Raw genomic sequence first — 17,495 nt, 5'->3', positions numbered from 1 at the left:
CCGTGCCCCGCGTGTCCCTCGGCTCGGGGGGACGCCCCATCTTCACCCCCAGCCCCGGGGCGAGCGCAGGCGTCCCCGCACAGTCACAGTGATGGCACACGGAGGACGAGGGGACGGTCCCGCTGCGATGCCACTGCCACGTCCGGCCGTGGGGAGGGGAGAAGGGGGGTCCGGAGGTGGGGCACGGGCCAGTCCGGGGCTCTCTACATGATGCTGCACTTCCCCTTGATTTTGTCTGTCCTCTTCTGCTTGCTGGAGCGCTTCCCGTCGATGGTGAGGCTCACGTTCCTCCTCTTCTCCAGGTTCAGCAGCTCCTGGAAGAGCTCCTTGACGTTGTAGTTCATCTTGGCCGAGGTCTCCATGAAGGCGCATTTCCACTCCTTGGCCATGGCCTCCCCCTCCCTGCTCTCCACCTCCCGCTGCGTCTCGTCGCACTTGTTGCCCACCAGCATGATGGGGATGCTCTCCACGCTGCCCTTGATCTGCACGATCTGCTGGTAGATGGGCTTCAGCTCCTCCAGCGACTGCTTGCTGGTGACGGAGAAGACGAGGATGAAGGCATGGCCCTTGGAGATGGAGAGGCGCTGCATGGCCGGGAACTGGTGGCTGCCGGTGGTGTCGGTGATCTGCAGGGTGCACACGCTCTTGTCGCAGCTGATCACCTGGCGGTAGGTGTCCTCGATGGTGGGGATGTAGGTGTCTCGGAAGGTCCCCTTCACGAAGCGCAGCACCAGCGAGCTCTTGCCGACGCCGCCGGCGCCGAAAACCACCACGCGGTAGTCGTTGCTCTGCTCCGGCATCTTGGCCCGGAGGTGCTGGAGCCGCTGCGGGGGGACAGGGGGGTGTCACGCCGGGAGCAGGGGGAGGTTGGGATGGACCCCCCCCCCAAGAGCAGCAGGGAGCCCCCCTTGAGGTGCAGCTCCAGGCGGGGGTCGGGCCCCACCGTGCCCTTGGGACGCCCTTGCCGCCCGGGCCGGGGTGCGGCCGCCTTGGCTATTTTTACCGGGCACCCGCTGTGGCCATATGGCCGAGCGCGGCCACCGGCACCGCGGCTGCGGCCGAGGCCGCCAGGGCGACAGGCTGGGGGGGCTGTGCTGGGCAGGGACCCCCAGAGCCCCCCCCGGGCAGCAGGAGCTGGGGCGGCCGCTGGGACGTGGTGACACCTGGAGCGCCCACCCGGGCTCTCGGGCCCTGCCCCAGGTACGGAGGTGCCATTTCCCACACAGGCCACGCTGCCAAATGTCCTGTCGGCCCCTGTCACCCTGCACTGTGCCCTGTCACCCCCTGCCACCCTGTCCTGCCCTGTGCCACCTGTGTCATCCCTCTGCTCCGCTCCCAGCCCGGGGATGTGTCAGGGAGCAGAGGGATGTGGGCACCGGGCAGAGTGTGGCACAGGGGTGGGCTGTGGGCTGGTGACCTGCAGGCTCAGAGGCCCCCATGGCCACCCTTAGGCTGCCAAACCTCAGTGCCCACTCTCAGGGACAGGGTCCCCAGGCCTGGGCAGAGTCCCCAGTGCCCCCCCCAGTGGCGCATTCCTGGGGTGTGAAATGAGGGGGCACAAAGAGCTGCCGATGCTGAGCCCTGGGCTGGCCCTGCCTCGGTGTCCCCAGGGCAGCACAGGGGTGGCAGCACCACCTCTGCCCCACGAGGGTCCCCAGGGGCTGCTGCATTCCCACCCTATGGCCCCGGGGGGTCCAGATCCCACAGAGGAGCCCCAATACTCTGGTACATCCCCAAACCCCAGAGCTGGTGAGGTTGGGAGCTGGAGGAGCCCATCCCTGTGGCCTCGGGCGCCCAAGGAGCTCATCCCACCGTGGGCTCCTCAGATCCCACCACGCTGGAAGCGTCACCAGCACTGGGGCTGGGGATGGAGCGGGGGCTGGGGCTGAGCTGGCGCCTGGGAACGTCCAACCTCAGCCAGGGCTGGACAAGGTCCTGCCCTTCCCACCTGAGCGTCACACCTGTCCCTTCCCAGTGTCCCATCGCACCTGCCCCAGGCACAGCTGAAAGCCTCCCTGGCCTCGCAGCCATGGTGGGGGGCACTGGGGTGAGGGGGTGGGCTGGATGGACCTTCCAGGAACCTGAGGGGGCCCTTTGGGGTCACCCCTGGCCTGTGCCCAGCAGTGCCCCAATCCCAACCAGCCCTTGGTGCCTGAGGGTCCAGAGCACGGCGCCCCCTCAGCTCCTGGGCACGGGACCACCTGCCAGCCCGGGCTGGATCCTGCCGGGGGGCTCTGCTCCCCCCAGCACCCCCCAGTACCCTCCCACTTGGGCCCCCAGCACTGGGGGTGACAAACAGCTGGTGGAGGGGCTGGGGGTCGTGATGGAGGGCAGGGGCAGAGCAGGGGTGAAGGAGCAGGATGGAGAGAGAGACTGGGAAGGGGCAGGGCAGGATGGAGGGATGAAGGGGCAGGAGAAGGAGCTGGATTGGAGGGGCAGAAGAAGAGCAGGATGGATGAGCATCCCGCTCAGGATGGAGATGGAGAGACAGGGGAAGAGCAAGGATGGAGGTGGAGAGGCAGGAGAAGGGGCTGGGCGTAGGGGCAGGATGGAGATGGAGGAGCAGGGAGAAGGGCAGGATGGAGATGGAGAGGCAGGAGAAGGGGCAGGATGGACGAGCATCCCGCTCGGGGTGGAGATGGAGGGGCAGGAGCCGCGGCTGGAGGGGTGGCGGGGCAGGGTCGCGGGTCCCACCGCCCCACTCCCCGCCCGTGCCGGGGGCAGCCCCGGTCCCCCCGCCGCGCCGGTCGCATTGCGGTGCCGCCGCCGCCGCCTCACCGTGTCCTGCCCGGGATCCGCCCTTGGCTGCGGGCGGCGCGGCGGCCTCAGCGCATGGCCCGGCCCGGGGCGGCCCCGGCGAGGCGGCTCCGCTCCGCCCGGCTCGGCTCGGCGGGGCTCGCTGCGGCGGCGCTGGGGCCGGTGCGGCGGGGCCGGCTCGGGCTCGGCTCGGCGGGGCTCGGCTCAGCTCGGCTCGGCTCGGCTCGGCTCGGTGCGGTGCGGCCGCCGCAGAGCCGATCCCGCCCCGCCGCCGGCCCCGCCCGCCGCGCCCGCCCCGCCCGGGGCCCCGGACCCCCGGGCCCGAACGGCTCCGGGACACGGCGGGACGGGGATGGGGACAGAGGGACGGGGATGCACGGACAGGGATGGGGACAGACCGACAGGGATGGGCACAGACCGACAGGGATGGGGACAGACCGACAGGGATGGGGACAGACCGACAGGGACAAACAGATGGGGATACACGGGATGGAAACGCACAGACACGGACACGCGGACAGGGATGGGGACAGACAGACAAGAACCCACGGGATGGGGACACACAGACAGGGACACGCAGGGATGGGGACAGGAACACACAGATGGTGACACATGGCAAGGGATGGGGACGGACAGACAGACAGGGATACACAGGGATGGGGTCCCACAAACAGGGACACACAGACAGGGACACGTGGAGAGATGGGGACATGTGGGGATGGGGACAGAGGGACGCACAGACACACGGACAGAGATTCCTGGGGATGGGGACACACAGACAGGAATCACACGTGGACACAGGTCACACAGACCCACACAAGGAGGAACAGCCCAGGCACTCGTGGGCAGGTGGTGACAGGGGACACAGGGACAGGACAGGCAGATGCCAACACCACAACCTGGCAGAGGGTGCCGTGAGCCCCCGGGGTATTTGGGAGTGTCTTGGTCAGCGGGGTCAGGCTTTGGGGACACAGAGGCCGCAGTGCCACCCCAGTGCAGGACCAGGGGCCTTTGTCACCAACCAGTGTTATCTCCCCATGGCAGAGCCCCAACACCCCAGAGGGGCCTCTGTGACGCTCTGGGACCCCCAAGTGCTGGCTGGGACCCCCCCTCGTGTCTGAGAGGGACCAGAACGGCCCAAGGGTGACTGTCCCCAGCTCTCTGCACTGTCACAGGGTGGGCTGGAGGTGACTGGTGGCCCTGGGGGTCACAAAGTGCTTGTCACAGCCAGGGTCTGCCAGGGCCGGGCCAGGGGGGCTCCCGCGTCCCCCCCTTCCTGAGCAGCAGCAATTAAAATCCGCAGCTGCTATTAATAGCAGGCAGCAGGCACCGGGCCACGGCAGCACCCACGCACTGGCACCACATCCCAGCGGGAGCAGGGGGGGCCCACGGGGACCCCGGCCCTGCCCGCGAGGTGACAAGGCCCAAGGAGGGGGGTGGCAGCCGCAGCCCCCCCCCAATCCCCCCACAGCGCCGGTGGACACTCCTCGTTAGAGGGAATGAATGAGCTCCCTGGATGGTTCTGCTGCGGCTCCTCCTCGTTCCATTGAGCCCCCAGCTCCCCGCCGGGCCTGACGCAGCGGGGCGGCTGCTCACGCAGGGCTGAATCACAGCCCTGCTGGGCGGGGGGTGCTGGAGGGTCCTGGCCCCTCTCTGAGCTCAGCAGGGCTCGGGGGGTCCGCACAGGGGGGATTTGGCTGCTGAGGGGGCAGCACATGCAGGTGCCGCGTGAGCCGGACGTGGAGCAGCCACGGGGGACACCAAATAACCGAGTGACAGCGAGGGGAGAAGGACAGGGAGTTTATTGGGAGCCTCCTCCGCTCCGACACCCACCCCAGAGCACAGGATGGTACCTTGGATAAGCCCCCCAGGGGCAGCAGGATGAGGATTGGGGAGCTCAGCACCCCCTGGCACTTCACAGCTCCCCCAGGGCAGCCCCGATCCCGAACTCCAGCAGGAGGAGGGTGTGAAAGGCAGGACATGGCACAAAAAGGGACACTCAGCACGGTGTCACCTCTCCCCCCTTGCCCCCTCCCAGCACAGAGACCCCCCCCCGGGGTTCGATATCACCCCCTAAGAGAGGTGAGACAGCCCCGAGGCTTTACCACGCCGAGGCAAATCACGTTCCCCTCATCCTGCTCGTTTGTGTCATCCCAGGCCCAAAATAACCTCCCTCCGCCCCCCCCCTTCCACTCCAGGTTTTCAAAGGAAGATTAATTGACTCGGGGATGTTGCAGCAATTAAACTAACGAGCCCCAGGATCTGTCAGATGATGCTCAGCTGCCTCCATATGCTGCAGCTGGGCCACCGCGGCGGCTCCGAGCCTCCTTCCCGCTGCCGGCACTGCGCCATCCCTGCGATTCCATCAGCGCTTCCAGGAGCCCGGCGGAAGCTGCTGCGGGAGCGGCGGCTCCGGGTAATTAAAATGCAGCCCCTGCCTGAGCCCGGCTGTGCCACACAGCTGGGGGGGGAGCTCGTTCCCAGCTCCAGCCTCTGATCCCAGCTCCTCACCCCGGAGAGCACATCCAAAGGGATCAGCGGCGCACACAGCGTCCCCGGGGCCCTGCTCGTGTCTCTCAGCAGCCCTTCCACCAGCTCACCTCCCCCCTCCCAGGGAAGAGATTCCATTCCTCTGGAAGCTTGGAAAAGCCTTGGGAGCAGCCCCTGCTCCGACTGCTCAACCCCTCTCCCTGCAGAGCCCTGAGAACACAAGTGCTTTCCCTGAAATATTAATGCTGGAGATTGTTATTGCCCGTTTCTTGCAAGCTCCTGCATCCCGGGCCCTGGGAGTGCCAGGGAATGGACAGGGATAATGCAAGGATTTGCTCCATCCCTGGAATCGTCCAAGGCTTAGAGCAACCTGTTCTGGTGGAAGGTGTCCCTGCCCCTGGCAGGGGGTGGGACGAGATGAGCTTTAAGTTCCCTTCCAACCCAAACCATCCCGGGATTCATCCTATGATTTCCAAACACTCTGTTAGCACACTGCTGGAGGTTTTTCCTTAGGGAATGCTCAGCATATGGATGAGACGCAGAGAAGGAAGGAGGGGAGGGGGGCCCGGCCTCGTTTCTCCATCAATCCCTGGGAAAGCCCCGCTCCCTGAGCCCTGGGGGGCTGCACTGGGAGCTGTGCCGGAGGGAGCAGCACCCCGGGAACGCCAGAGCCCCACAGGGCTGTTATTTTAGGCAGCTCTTACCACCAGGTTTTGCTCCAAACTAAGCCAGCCAAAGCAGCTTAGCCCAGCAATCCCTGCTCCCACCTGCTCCTCCGGTTCTGGTCCTGTTTCTCACCTCCTCAGAGCCTCTGGACCAGGCTCCCAGCTCGTTCCAGAGGGTGGGCGAGGGGCAGGAGGGAGAGGGGCATTGTGGAGGTTGCAGGAAGCCACACACACTCGAGGAGCTCTCGGAAGCAGCCTTTAACCAGGTCCTTATAGTTTGTGCCAGCTGATCTCCAGGGACACCCCCTCGGGACGTTCCTCATCATCTCCCTGTGAGCATGTGGGAAGAAATCCTCCTCCTGCAGGTAACCTCGGGAGGGCCCCCTGTGCTGGGCTGTCCCCCCTGCCCGCGGTGCTCCGGCCTCCCTGCGGCGGGAGGGGCGGCTGCTCCCGGCGAGCTTGGCGTGCCGAGGGCCCCGGCTCACCACGGGATGAGCACCAGCCCGGCCAGCAGGGCGTAGCCCAGCACCAGGCACAGCACCTTGAGCAGCCGCTGGCTCTTGTCCTCCAGCTCCCTGGCCAGGATCTCGAAGAAGGTGACGAAGAGGAAGGTGCCGCCGGCCATGCCCTGCAGGAGCAGGGACACGACGTCGCCGGCGGCGCTGCGGGCGCTCTGGATGCCCATCCCGACGCCGATTCCCAGCGGGATCATGAGGCACACGGCCAGGGCCAGCTTGGCCGCGTCCCGGAGCGGCAGCGCGGCCCGGGCCATGCTGATGCCCAGCGCCACGGCCACCAGCGTCTCGTGGATGGCCACGCCCAGGAACAGGCTGATGACTTTGCCGCCGTCCTCCTGCAGCCCCAGGGCCAGCCCCTCGAAGATGGAGTGCGTGCACAGGGCGAAGACCAGCCCCAGCAGGCGCAGGGGGCCGGAGCGGGACAGCTCGGGCAGGCTCAGGTGCGGGGGGTGCCCCCCGTGCTCCCCGTACAGGGCCCGGCCCCGGGGAGAGGCGATGAAGGGGCTCTCGTACTCCGAGTCGCTGCCGCCGTCCGAGCCCGCGTTGAAGGTCTCCAGGTCGATGAAGGAGGGCTTCTCCTTCTGGCAGCTCAGGATCAGCTGCTCCACGAAGACCGTGACGAAGAAGCCAACCATGACGATGGTCTCGGCCACCGGGTAGTCCGTGGTCACGTTCCCCTGCTTGAGGACTTCATCCAGCTGGGGGGAGGCAAAGGATCCACAGTGAATCCCTCCCTCCAGGGGGAACATTCCCGCTGTGCTCACACAGCCCCACGGGGGTGCTGGACCGATCCAGGATGCTCCAACACCCTTGGAGACCCTGCCACGAGACAGGGGATCCTTCTGCCTTCCCACGTTCCAAACACATGGGGTTGGGATCCTCACCCCCCCAAAAATGCCCCAAAGCCCCAGTGACCCCGTGGGGGCAGCCAGCAGGAGGGCAGGGAGGTGGGCACAGCTCACCCTCACCATATGAGGGCATCAGGCACAGAGGTTTGAGGGGGCTCCACGTCCAGCTGGACACAAACCCCTCCTCACCCCCACTCCCTGGAGGGCTGGGACCCTGCAGGGGCATGGCCAGCACTCACCTTGCCCCTCACAGCTGGCAGCAGGGCGTTGAAGCAGGTGGCCAGGAAGACGCCCCCTCCGAAGGAATTCCAGAGGGCCAGGACCTTCCTGGAGTGCTGAGCCTTCTCGTGGTCGGCCTGGATGAGCCTCACGGGCAGCAGGGCCCCCGCCAGCACCAGCACACAGATGCCCAGCAGGCACAGCACCTTGGCCACCACGATCCTCATCCTGGGGGGGGCTCAGGGCGGGCACATGAGCACGGACACACCCCCAGGGAAAGCTGCTCCCGGGGTCAGCACCTGTGGGAAGGGGGGAAAGCAGGGAGCTTGCCTTTATGACCCACGGGAACCGCCAGGGAAAAGCGTAATTGCAGTAAAAAAGCAACCTGGAAGCGCTGCTGGAATTAACAATCCCTGTAAATGAGTTGTTGGGGCCACCCCAAAACAGCCAAGCTTTTAAAAGGTTTTATCTGGAACAGCCACCCTGTGACAGGGAAACGCCCCAGTCCTGCTGTGGGACCCGGCTGAGCCCAACCAGTGGGTCAGCTGCCGGGTTTTAACCACGAGGAAAGAAACCCACACCTCTGGCTGCCTCCCAGAAACCTCCCAACCTCAGGGTTTTCCCTCTCTTTCCTGATTTCAACCCAAACCAGCCCCCGCCAGAGCCTCGAGCTCCTGAGTGCAGCTGCAGCCAGTGTCCCTGAGCAGGGCTGGAAGCATTCCAGAGGAAAAGGAATCCCCAGGAATACCTGGTGGCTCTCCTGAGCTGCTCCTGCAGCAGCAGCACCGACACCCAGGCTGTGGCACCAGCCTGGAAGGAAGGATTAGCTCAGGTAGTGCTCGGATTAGTGGCACAGAATGAAGCATCCGAGGAACGAGAAGTATTCTGTAAAGCAGGCGGGGCCCTGTGGGAGGGAAAGCAAAGGGTGTCCTGATCCGCCAACCCCTAAATCCCAGGTTTTCTGCTGAAAACAGGACGCCTTCCCCACAGCCACGCTTGTCCCAGCACTTCCAAGCCCTGAAACCCCTTGAGGTCACGTCACAAGGGGTTGGGGTCCACCCAAGGCCCCTCAAGGCGAGGAGGGGCCCGGCCCCAGCCCCTCACACAGGCCCAGGATCCCTCTTGAACCCTCAGACGGGGAGGGGGGCCCTGTCCCCCACACCCCCCCGGCTCCCCCACCCCCGCTATGACCCCTCCGTGTCCCCTCCCGGCCCCTCCATCCCCTCCCGACGCCCCTCGGCCCCCCCTCACCTCCCGTTGCCCCGGTAACCGCCCCCCCCTCACTCACGGCCGGTCCCGCCGCTCCCCGGCCCGGCCGCCCCGCTCGCGCCCGCCCACGACGCGCTCCCATTGGCTGCCGCCGGAGAGCCGGCCGCTGATTGGCCGCGCGAGCCGCCCATCAACCCGCCGGGGCGCGGCCGGGATTGAGCTCCGCGGGAAACGCGGCCCCCCCACCGCGGGTTCCGGGGCAGCGGCGGGACCGCAGCGCTGTCCGGTGCTGAGCGGGAGCGGCGGGAACCGGGAGAGCCGGGAATGGGAAACCCCCCCCGGGACAGCGCCCTCCACCCGCCAGCCCCTGCTCTTACAGCTTTCCAGCTGCTTGCGGTTAGAGCGCACAAAACTGCAGCCCCCCCCGGCGAGAGCTGAAGGGAACCTAAAAATCCCGTAAAATTCCATTATTTTCGCTGTCGGCTCCCAGAGGAGCTGGGGAACGTGGGAGTCTGGCAGGAAAAGTTAAAAAGCAGGCATCAAGGACCGGCCACGGCCCTGCAGGGCAGCAGCAATTCCCCCTGGAAAGCTGCACGCGGAGCTCAGAGGTGTGAAAAGAAAACCAAGAGAGGCGGAGAAAGAGAACAAGTTACAAAAGGACAAGGAGGGCAAGGGAAGGGAACAGCACTGAAATGAGCAGAAAACAGGGAGGGGGGAACCACCCGTGGTTTCTTCTTTTTGGATAATTCTGGGTACATTTTCTTCCCGTGCTGTGCTGGAGTGTAAAACCCCTTTTGTCGGGCTGCAAAGAGCAGCTGGAGAGAAAGATTTCCTATTTCTGTGCTGCAGAAACACACGGGATGAGAATTCCAGCAGGGAAGAACAAAAAAACAAGAGGGCAGAGGGGGACAAAATGTGCCCCAGCCCTGGGGGAGCAGAGCCCTGACCCCACAGAAGCCTCTGGGAAGGGGCCCCTTGAGCCACCCGGGCACGAGGGAGAACAACGAAAAGTGTCCAAATGGTTTATTCCTCACAAGTGACATGAACCACAGTAACTTCATGGAGCATTTACAGGTCAGTTTTGCCATGATATTCATCTCCCGCCGTCCCTGCTCACTCCCGCAGGGCTCCCCAGGGCCTCGCCCACCTCCCACCTTCCCCCTCCCTGCCCCACCACTCCCAAAAAACTGCTTTCAGACTGAGCCCGAGTGGATAGAAAAGTCTCTGGCCTCAGTAAGGTACTTTTGGGGAGCTTTGGGCTCACCCAAGGCGGGGCCTGAGGCGGCTCCAGGGGCTTCTCCCTCCCCAGCCCCTCACGGTTGAACCAGCAGCCACTTGTTTCCTTGATCCAAACGTTTTATTCCCTCTGCTCTACCCTGGCCACCTCTATCCCTACACGAGCACAGTCAGCCAGGTGGTTACTTACATGCAGAAAAGATTTAAAATAAAAAAAAAAAAAAACAAACAAGAAAAACTCCTTTTAAACACGAAAAACACCTTTAACCTCCCTCACCGTCCGAGCCGACCCCGATCGCTCCCACACAGCCAGAATTCCTAAAGCTTCGTCAGGACTTTCCGGGAGAATGAACCCCAAGACGTGCACGAGGAGCACGTGGGGACGTTCTGCCTGTCCAGTCCCAGCTTCCCCCCCAACGTTTACCTGGGAGAGGGGAGCACCAAACTGCCGGGATAACGACGCTGGCAAAGCCGCCCCAGCCCCGAGCGGGGACTGCAGTCCCGCTAATGAACCAAAATCCCGGAGGCCACGAGATCCCAGGATCTCCAGAGAGGTCACAACGTTGTCTCACGAGCGGCAGGACTGGGTTAGGAGGGGCTTCAACACTTCTTGGAAGTGGCCCAGGGGCAGGAGAGCTGAGGAGTCCTGGAGTGACGGGGGCTTCGGTCTTCAAAAATGGGTTAAAAAAAAAAAAATCCCCAAGGGAGCAAATCCCATGGAACTGCATCCATGTGGGTCCCCCAGTTCTGTTAGAAAGCCTCGATGCTGGTCTGTGTTCAGCCTGCTGGCTCTTCCAGGAGGAAAAGGATGAATGGGAAGGGTGAGAGGGGGGAGCAGGGCCGAGGACCGGGGACAGAGAGTGAGTCTGTCTTGAACATGCAGGTCAGAGAAAGGGGTTTGGGGTTTGGTTTTTTTTCTTTTTTTTTTCCATCATATTTCCCCCCCTTCTTGGACACTTCCAACTCAAGAAATGGCAACACGCACATGGCTTCCAGTTTTTAAAGCAAACACCAAAGTTCCCCCGGGCTGTGCTGCGGAGAGAAGGAGAGGAGAGAGGGGCAAATTCAACCTGGGAGGAAAGGAAGTTTAGCCATTTTAATAAAGTTTGATGAAAAAAAACACAAACAACTCCTTCAGCAAAAAAAAACAAAAATCAAAAAACAAAAAACTTCTTCAGTAAAAAACCACAAACTTCTTTAGTGAAAAAACCCCACTCCTTTCATTAAAAAAAAAATTAATTTAGTAAAAAAACTTTATAAAAATTAAAATTAAAGTGGAACCATTTGGGTTTTTAACCACGGAGCCCAGACTGGTCTGTGGGTCCCCAGGGTGGGAGAAGGTGAGGTGACCCCTCTGGCCCCCAGAGAGGCACCAAAGGCTCAATTAAAGCACAAAGTGTATTAGAAATCAGTTAAACTCAACCCCCAGCCAGCTGGCCCAGCATTCCTGGCTGGAATCTCACCTGGAGAGCTCATTCCTGCTGGTCCTCGTTGCTGGCACTTGGAGTTCGACTCCTGATCTGGCTCCGGAGCTGCTCTATTAGTTCAGGGTTCTGCTGCTGCATCTGCTGGGCAAACTGCTGGCCCCTGAGGGACAGGGGACACAGGGGGGACACGGGTGGGACCAGAGCTCTCGCCCCCCCAGCACAGCCTGGGGCTGGGAACGCTCCCCAGCCCATTGTCACAACCCCACTGAGCAGCTCCCAAAACCCCCGGGAACGCCGGAGAACCCAACACTGAAACCTCCCCCGGGCGCTGAACCAAGGTCTGCTCAGGACCCCAAAAGGCCACTCAGCCAGCAGTTCCCACCACCCAAAGAGCCACAACCTCACCCAACATCTTAAAGGTTCTGGGCACCCCCAAGCCCCCGTCCCCAGGCCCTGGAGCCCCAGAGCTCCACTCACGCCTGGATCAGGCTGGCGAGGTCGTTGGTGGAGGGGCTGGTGCCCGTGGCTCCCATGGTGTTGTGGCCTCCTGAAATCATCCCAGACATGCTGTGGGGGAGAAGAGTCAGAGCAGGAAACAAACAAAAAACAAACAAACCAAAATTAATTGGTTTACGCCAGAGCACAAAGGAACGGGAACACCTTCCCATCCCGTGGATTAGGGATTATCTGCAAGGGAATCCCCTGCAACAACTTTTCATTCCTCATCTGCAGAAGAGGAACATTAAGCTGCACAATAAGTAAAAATGTTCCTAAAGTTGTCAGTCCCTGTGTTCCCAGATTCCCCCTTCTGTGTGAAGGCTCCCCCCACACTCCTGCCCCCAAGTTCCCTCCTGCTCCCACCAGCCCAGACCTGCAGCAAGTGCCAAACACACCCAGAGAGCCTCAAATGAGCCATTCCAAGAGGAAACACAAGCAGGATCCAACTTACAGCTGTTGTACTTGTGGGTTGTTCATCAGATTCGACGCCTGTTTTGGGAGAGGAGAAAGAACAACCCCCAGTTTAGTCAGAGACGGGGGAGCTGTGCAGATGTTGTGCCCCTCAACCCCAAAGCGAAGGCAGAAAGGCTTTGAAACGGAGCAAAAGGACCAAAACAGCACAGGGAGGAGCAGAGCACAACACCAGAACAGGCCCTAATGCACAACAGGCCCCTCCACAGTGAGTAAATCCCTGGCTTTTCATTGGAGCTTTAATGAAACACCAGCAGCTTCCCTAGAGCAGCAGTGGAGCCAGGGAGAGCAGGCTCATCTGAGGAGGCACTGGGGCCACACCCTGAGGGAATTCAAGCCCAGCAGCCCTGCTGGGATCTGTGCCTGGGCTTACCATGCTCATGAAGCCGGGGTTGTTCAGCAGCCCAGCCAAGTCGAATCCTCCCGGGCCTCCAGTCTGCAACAGAGAAGCCACGGGCTGCTGGTGACACCCCTCACTTCCAAACCTCATTCCCAGAGTCTGGGAATCGCGGGATCACATCAAGGGACCTCAGAATGGTTTGGGCTGGAAGGACCTAAAGGATCACCCAGTCCCACCCCCCTGGGACATCTTCCATTCCTCACCCCCTCTGAGACCCAGCTCCCAAATTAAACACCTCCCTCCCCCACCCCTGCACTGGAAATGCCTCTGGAAAGTTAAAATCCCTTCCAAAATAATCAGCTAACACAGTCCTGCCTGGAGCAGGTCAGCAGTGCAGCCAGCAGCTCCCTGGCTGGGAAACCTCCAGGTTTCTTTTCAAGAGAACCATCTCTGTAAGAAAAAAAGAGCCCCCTAAAATCCCTTTTTGTGCTGCTAACAGGTCACTGGGAAAATAAAGGAGCTGGATTTAGCAGCAATTTAATTAAAAAAACTGCTTAAGGCAAAAATGCTGTTTTAAAACCCTCCCCAGTCTCATTTTCCAGCTGTTTCAAACAAGCCCAAGGTGACTGTTTCCCCTCTCCGGGTTCCAGTGCAATGTTCCCAGCAGGATCATTGGCACCTGTGGGGTGAGGAAACCTCCCCCTAAAACCTGAACTGACAAATCAGCTGCACAACTCACCGGACTGGGAGTCTCCTTCATCTTCTGTTCAGCTATTTTAAGGTTTGATTTGTAGGTGTCATTGTCTGGGTCCAGCTCCAGGGCCTTTTTGTAGTACACGACAGCTTCTGTGTGTTTGTTCAGGCTGGACAGGGCCAGGCTGGGAAAGGAACAGCAAACCCCAGTCAGATAAGCCCTCCCAGCCTGCCCAGGGCTGGAACAGCAGGGATCCCTCCCTGGCACTGCAGGGCAGAGCACAGAGGTGGCCCAGGGAGTGGAATTCCAGCCCCAGTCCTGCTGCCACTCACCCCATCCTGCCGTAGGCTTTGCTGTAGTTGGGGTCGATGCCGATGGCCCGTTCACAGTCCCTCACTGCTCCTGCATAATTCCCAAGTTTGCTGTAGGCAGCAGCTCTGGAGGGCAGGGAGAAGGGGCAGGGAGCACTGAGCAGCTGGAACAGGCTGAGGGAAGTTCCCCTGTTCCCCCTCTGCTGTACAGGGGGCAGTGGGGGGTGAGGCTGAACCCGTCCCAGCCCCATCCGGGAGGGCCATCCCGACCCCAGCTCCCTGCCCTGGGATCCCAAACCCAGGCTGGGACTCCTCCTGAGGACATTCCCACAGGAGGATCTCTTGCCAACTCAGAGAAACCTGGTTCTCCCTTATCCCTCAGTTTCTCAGACACAACAACCATTCCCATCCACTTCCCCACATCCCACGCAGAGGCAAAACTGCTTTTAAAGCCACCACACGCTCAGCAAAGCCTCAACGTCCCCTCCCAGCCCAGAACCTCGTGGCACCAACACACTCACACAGAGCTCAGCTGAAAGCACCAGTTTCCAGCCCAAAACCACCCCCCACATCATCGGTGTGTGTTGCTCCTGGGGCCAGGTGCCCCTGTGTGCCCACAGCAAGCAGGCAATCAAATCAAACCCCGACTCAGAGCCTGTTTTACCCAACAACTGCTTCCCCACCAACTTCCAAAACGCTTCCCAGAACTGAAGAACACAGAACTCCACTTCCCCAGCCAGCTCTGCACACACCAACCTGTATAACCCTCAGTGATGAGCCCTCAGCTCCCCTCATTCCACTCCCCTATTCCCAGCCAGCCTCTCCATCCCACTCAGAGATAACTGCATGGAGGCAGACATCCTTTCCTGGCATCCCTCATCCCCCCCAAATGCCTAATAAAGGTCATTTCCACACCCACATCCCAGCCAGAGATGCCAGGAGGCACAGGGAAGTGTGTTATGGTGAGCTCAAACCACGCAGCGAGCCAGGAACAGAGCGAGAATCCCACAGGATCATAAAAATAAAAAATAAAAAAAAAAAAAAAGGGGATTTTGAACACTGAGGAGCCCTGGATTTAAGGTGAAAGGCCCTGAGGAAGCTGCTCCAGTACCTGTTGCAGAAATACACAGCGTTGGCCGGGTTTAATTCGATGGCTTTGCCATAAAAAGACACAGCAGCCTCAAAGTTTTCTGCCTTCATCTGCTCATTTCCTAAAACCACGGTGGAAAACCCATGGTTAGCAAGGGACAAACAGGGCCAGAGCCAAGCCAGAGGCCTGGATCCAGATCCCACACACCCTGGGATGAAGGGAAAGGCCGACCCAGCACTTGCAGGCTGCTGTGCCAACCTCCCCACCTGTGCCATTCCCTTTGCTTCCCCATCCCAAGCACTCCCCAGGGGCCAGGGAATTCAGACTCCTTCCCAGTCCCCACCAAAGCCTCGTCACCCCCCAGCCCCAGGGGAGTTACCCTCGGTCTTGAGCCTCTCAGCCTCAGCCACGTCGTCCTCAGAGGGGGTGATGGGCTCCGAGTTCGTCCTGCTGTGTTCCAGCTCCTTCCAGGGACAGGGAGAAGCTCAGATAAGGGTTCCCACACCTCCCCCTTCCCAGGCACATCCGAGCCCGAAACACTCCCCTCTCACACAGCCTCCTGGAGTTCCAGCAGGACTCGGTGCTGGGGCTGCAGGGGAGGCAGCTCAGCCTGTCGGGGCCCTCACTCACCTTCCCTGCAACAGCCTCGAATATTTCGGGGAGAGTCTGGGACACAGCCAGGCCCTGGTCCTCCATGGACACCCCAAAAGCTGTCTCCAGGCACTGGATGGCCACTGCACAGGGAGAGGCAGGTCATTAGCTCTCCCCACCCCACACACTCAGCCCTGACCCTCAGCAGTGGGATTGCTCTAAAACAACTGGGGGAAAAAAAACAACCCCCAAACCACACCTTTCCCACAGATCTGGGCCATGGCCATAAAATTCTGCCAGGACCTCAGAGCTGGGCACCCTTCACAGCCCAAAGCACCAGGAGCTGCCCCCTCCTGGCACCCAGCCCCCCTCCCCACAGAGGTGCCCCTGCTCCTCTCCCTGGGACAAATGCACTGGCCAAAGACTAAACCTTAAGCTCCTTAAGGAGACCTTTTTTAAGATCCCTGTGCTCTCCTTCCCTCTGAAAGGGCCTGGACAAACCCTGGGGAGCAGCACTTGGAGGGCAGAAGAGGGAAAACCGCCCTCCAAGCACAAAGCACTTCCCTGCAGCCACGAAAACCCTCCTTTTACACCTCCCCAAGAGCCTCCACCTCGTCCCAAACCAACCCTGTAAGTCTCCAGCCCGGGGTCAGGGAGGTTTTTGACCCCAGGTCCATCCCTGCCTCGGGCTAATCTGCTTTTGAAAGAGCTCAGAGAGCAGACAAGGAATCAGCACCCCTGGACACCTCTCCAGGGGACAAATGATCCCCAAATCTCCGGCAGGGTTTGGTGTCAGGAACAGCCCAGCTCAGCCAGGGGCAGGAAACAGGACAGGCATCCCCAGGCACATCCACCCACCTTCCAAACTCTCCTGGGCATCGGGGGACATGCCCCCGTTCTGCAGCTGGTTGTGCAGGAACTGGATGATGGAGAAGGCCAGACGCCTCTGGTCTGCCATGCTGGGAGCTCTGGGGGGCTGGGCTGCACTCCTGGGGGCTCCCAAAAACACCTGGAGATGGAAGAGTCATGGCTGGAGAGAGCAGGAGCCGGAGCTTTGCTGCTGCTCCCCCTCAGGGTGAGTTCTGGGGGATAAGGGAGTTGTTCAGGACCCCAGGATGGATTCTGGGGGATAAGAGGGTTGTTCAGGGCTGGCCAAAGATTCCAAAGAACTCCATTAGACTCTGCTGCCACCACGACCCTCCCCTTTAGGAACTCTCCAGGCCTGGATTCACCCCCAGTCCTGCCCCAAAGGGCTCCTGCCCAGGGACACACTCAAAGGCCCTGCAGGGCTCTAAGGCACCGAAACACCAGCACACACAAACCCAGACTCCACCACCAAAAGCTCCCACTTCTCTGCTCCCAGAGCACGATCGGTTCTGAAACCAAAGCCAGGGGCTGAAGGGCTCTGCCCCTGCGAGCAGAGCCGGGGAGCAGGGCTGCCAGGGAAAGGGAGGGAGGACCCAAAGCAGAGAGATCCCCCCAAAAAAGCACATCCCGGGGCCGGGAATTCCCAGGGATCCCAAGGCAGGTGCTGAAGGACGCGGGATGCAGCTCCTGCAGCCGAGCTCGGTCCCCCCCCGAGCCAGAACTGGGTTTGTGGCACAGCCAGGGGCGTTTAACTGAGACACTAAACTGGTTTAAGGAGAGTCCGGCACGGCTAAGCCGGGCCCGACCCACTGGGAGGCACCGCAGCAGCACCGGGCCCGGCACCGAGACCCCCACACCCCGCCGGGCCCCGGGACCCCCCGGTAATCCCGGCCCGCTGCCCCCGGTCCCGCTGCCCCCACCAGGACCGGAGCGAGCGGTTCCCCGCGGGGAGTACAGCCCGGCGGGGGGCGGAGGGTCCTGATGGGGAGGGACAGCCCGGTCCCGGTCCCTCCCGCCGCCCCGCTCCCGGGTACCCCGGCACCCCCCGCTCTCGCTCCCGCTGCCGCCGGCGGGCCGGGCGCGGGCGGTGCCCGGGGCCGGGTGCTGTCGGGGCCGTGTCCCGGTGTGTCCCGGTGTGTCCCGGTGTGTCCCGTTCCCGTCCCCGGTCCCGCCCCGCTCACCGGACACCCCGACACTCGCCTGGGCCGGGCGCGCTCACGCACTGCGCACGCGCCGGGCCCGCCGAGCGCAAGCGCCTCGATAA

The 17,495-nt window shown here is 61.8% G+C and overlaps 3 protein-coding genes across 7 annotated transcripts; all 3 read right to left on the bottom strand.

Annotated features, from left to right (window-relative positions):
* Positions 1 to 71: 71 nt before the first annotated feature.
* Positions 72 to 2,853, bottom strand: DIRAS1 (DIRAS family GTPase 1). Its single transcript, XM_027901050.1, has 2 exons — positions 2,779 to 2,853; positions 72 to 824 (listed from the first exon to the last, which is right to left on the bottom strand). The coding sequence occupies exon 2, from the start codon at positions 798 to 800 to the stop codon at positions 204 to 206; it is 597 nt and encodes a 198-aa protein (XP_027756851.1). The 5' UTR covers positions 801 to 824; positions 2,779 to 2,853; the 3' UTR covers positions 72 to 203.
* Positions 2,854 to 5,326: 2,473 nt separating this feature from the next.
* SLC39A3 (solute carrier family 39 member 3) lies at positions 5,327 to 8,827 on the bottom strand. Of its 3 annotated transcripts, none has more exons than XM_027901027.1 (4): positions 8,786 to 8,827; positions 8,246 to 8,401; positions 7,518 to 7,796; positions 5,327 to 7,128 (listed from the first exon to the last, which is right to left on the bottom strand). In XM_027901027.1, the coding sequence occupies exons 3-4, from the start codon at positions 7,722 to 7,724 to the stop codon at positions 6,394 to 6,396; spliced, it is 942 nt and encodes a 313-aa protein (XP_027756828.1). In that variant the 5' UTR covers positions 7,725 to 7,796; positions 8,246 to 8,401; positions 8,786 to 8,827; the 3' UTR covers positions 5,327 to 6,393. The 3 variants fall into 3 exon arrangements, with proteins under 3 accessions (XP_027756828.1, XP_027756831.1, XP_027756829.1); XM_027901030.1 differs by having other exon boundaries at positions 7,518 to 7,799; positions 8,266 to 8,401; XM_027901028.1 differs by lacking the exon at positions 8,786 to 8,827 and adding an exon at positions 8,749 to 8,774.
* Positions 8,828 to 9,713: 886 nt separating this feature from the next.
* Positions 9,714 to 17,465, bottom strand: SGTA (small glutamine rich tetratricopeptide repeat containing alpha). 3 transcript variants are annotated; one of them, XM_027901032.1, is made up of 12 exons: positions 17,432 to 17,465; positions 16,223 to 16,373; positions 15,404 to 15,507; positions 15,153 to 15,237; positions 14,795 to 14,894; positions 13,705 to 13,809; positions 13,418 to 13,556; positions 12,712 to 12,774; positions 12,319 to 12,356; positions 11,847 to 11,936; positions 11,406 to 11,529; positions 9,714 to 10,974 (listed from the first exon to the last, which is right to left on the bottom strand). In XM_027901032.1, the coding sequence occupies exons 2-11, from the start codon at positions 16,320 to 16,322 to the stop codon at positions 11,415 to 11,417; spliced, it is 939 nt and encodes a 312-aa protein (XP_027756833.1). In that variant the 5' UTR covers positions 16,323 to 16,373; positions 17,432 to 17,465; the 3' UTR covers positions 9,714 to 10,974; positions 11,406 to 11,414. The 3 variants fall into 3 exon arrangements, with proteins under 3 accessions (XP_027756833.1, XP_027756832.1, XP_027756834.1); XM_027901031.1 differs by having other exon boundaries at positions 17,413 to 17,462; XM_027901033.1 differs by lacking the exon at positions 17,432 to 17,465 and having other exon boundaries at positions 9,714 to 10,969; positions 16,223 to 16,324.
* Between the last annotated feature and the right edge of the window lie 30 nt (positions 17,466 to 17,495).

Source organism: Empidonax traillii, unplaced genomic scaffold, assembly GCF_003031625.1.
Source record: "Empidonax traillii isolate 1590-97213 ecotype Southwest subspecies unplaced genomic scaffold, ASM303162v1 scaffold761:size885847, whole genome shotgun sequence".
Taxonomy (NCBI): Eukaryota; Metazoa; Chordata; class Aves; order Passeriformes; family Tyrannidae; genus Empidonax; species Empidonax traillii.
This window is presented reverse-complemented; position numbering and strand designations above follow the sequence as displayed.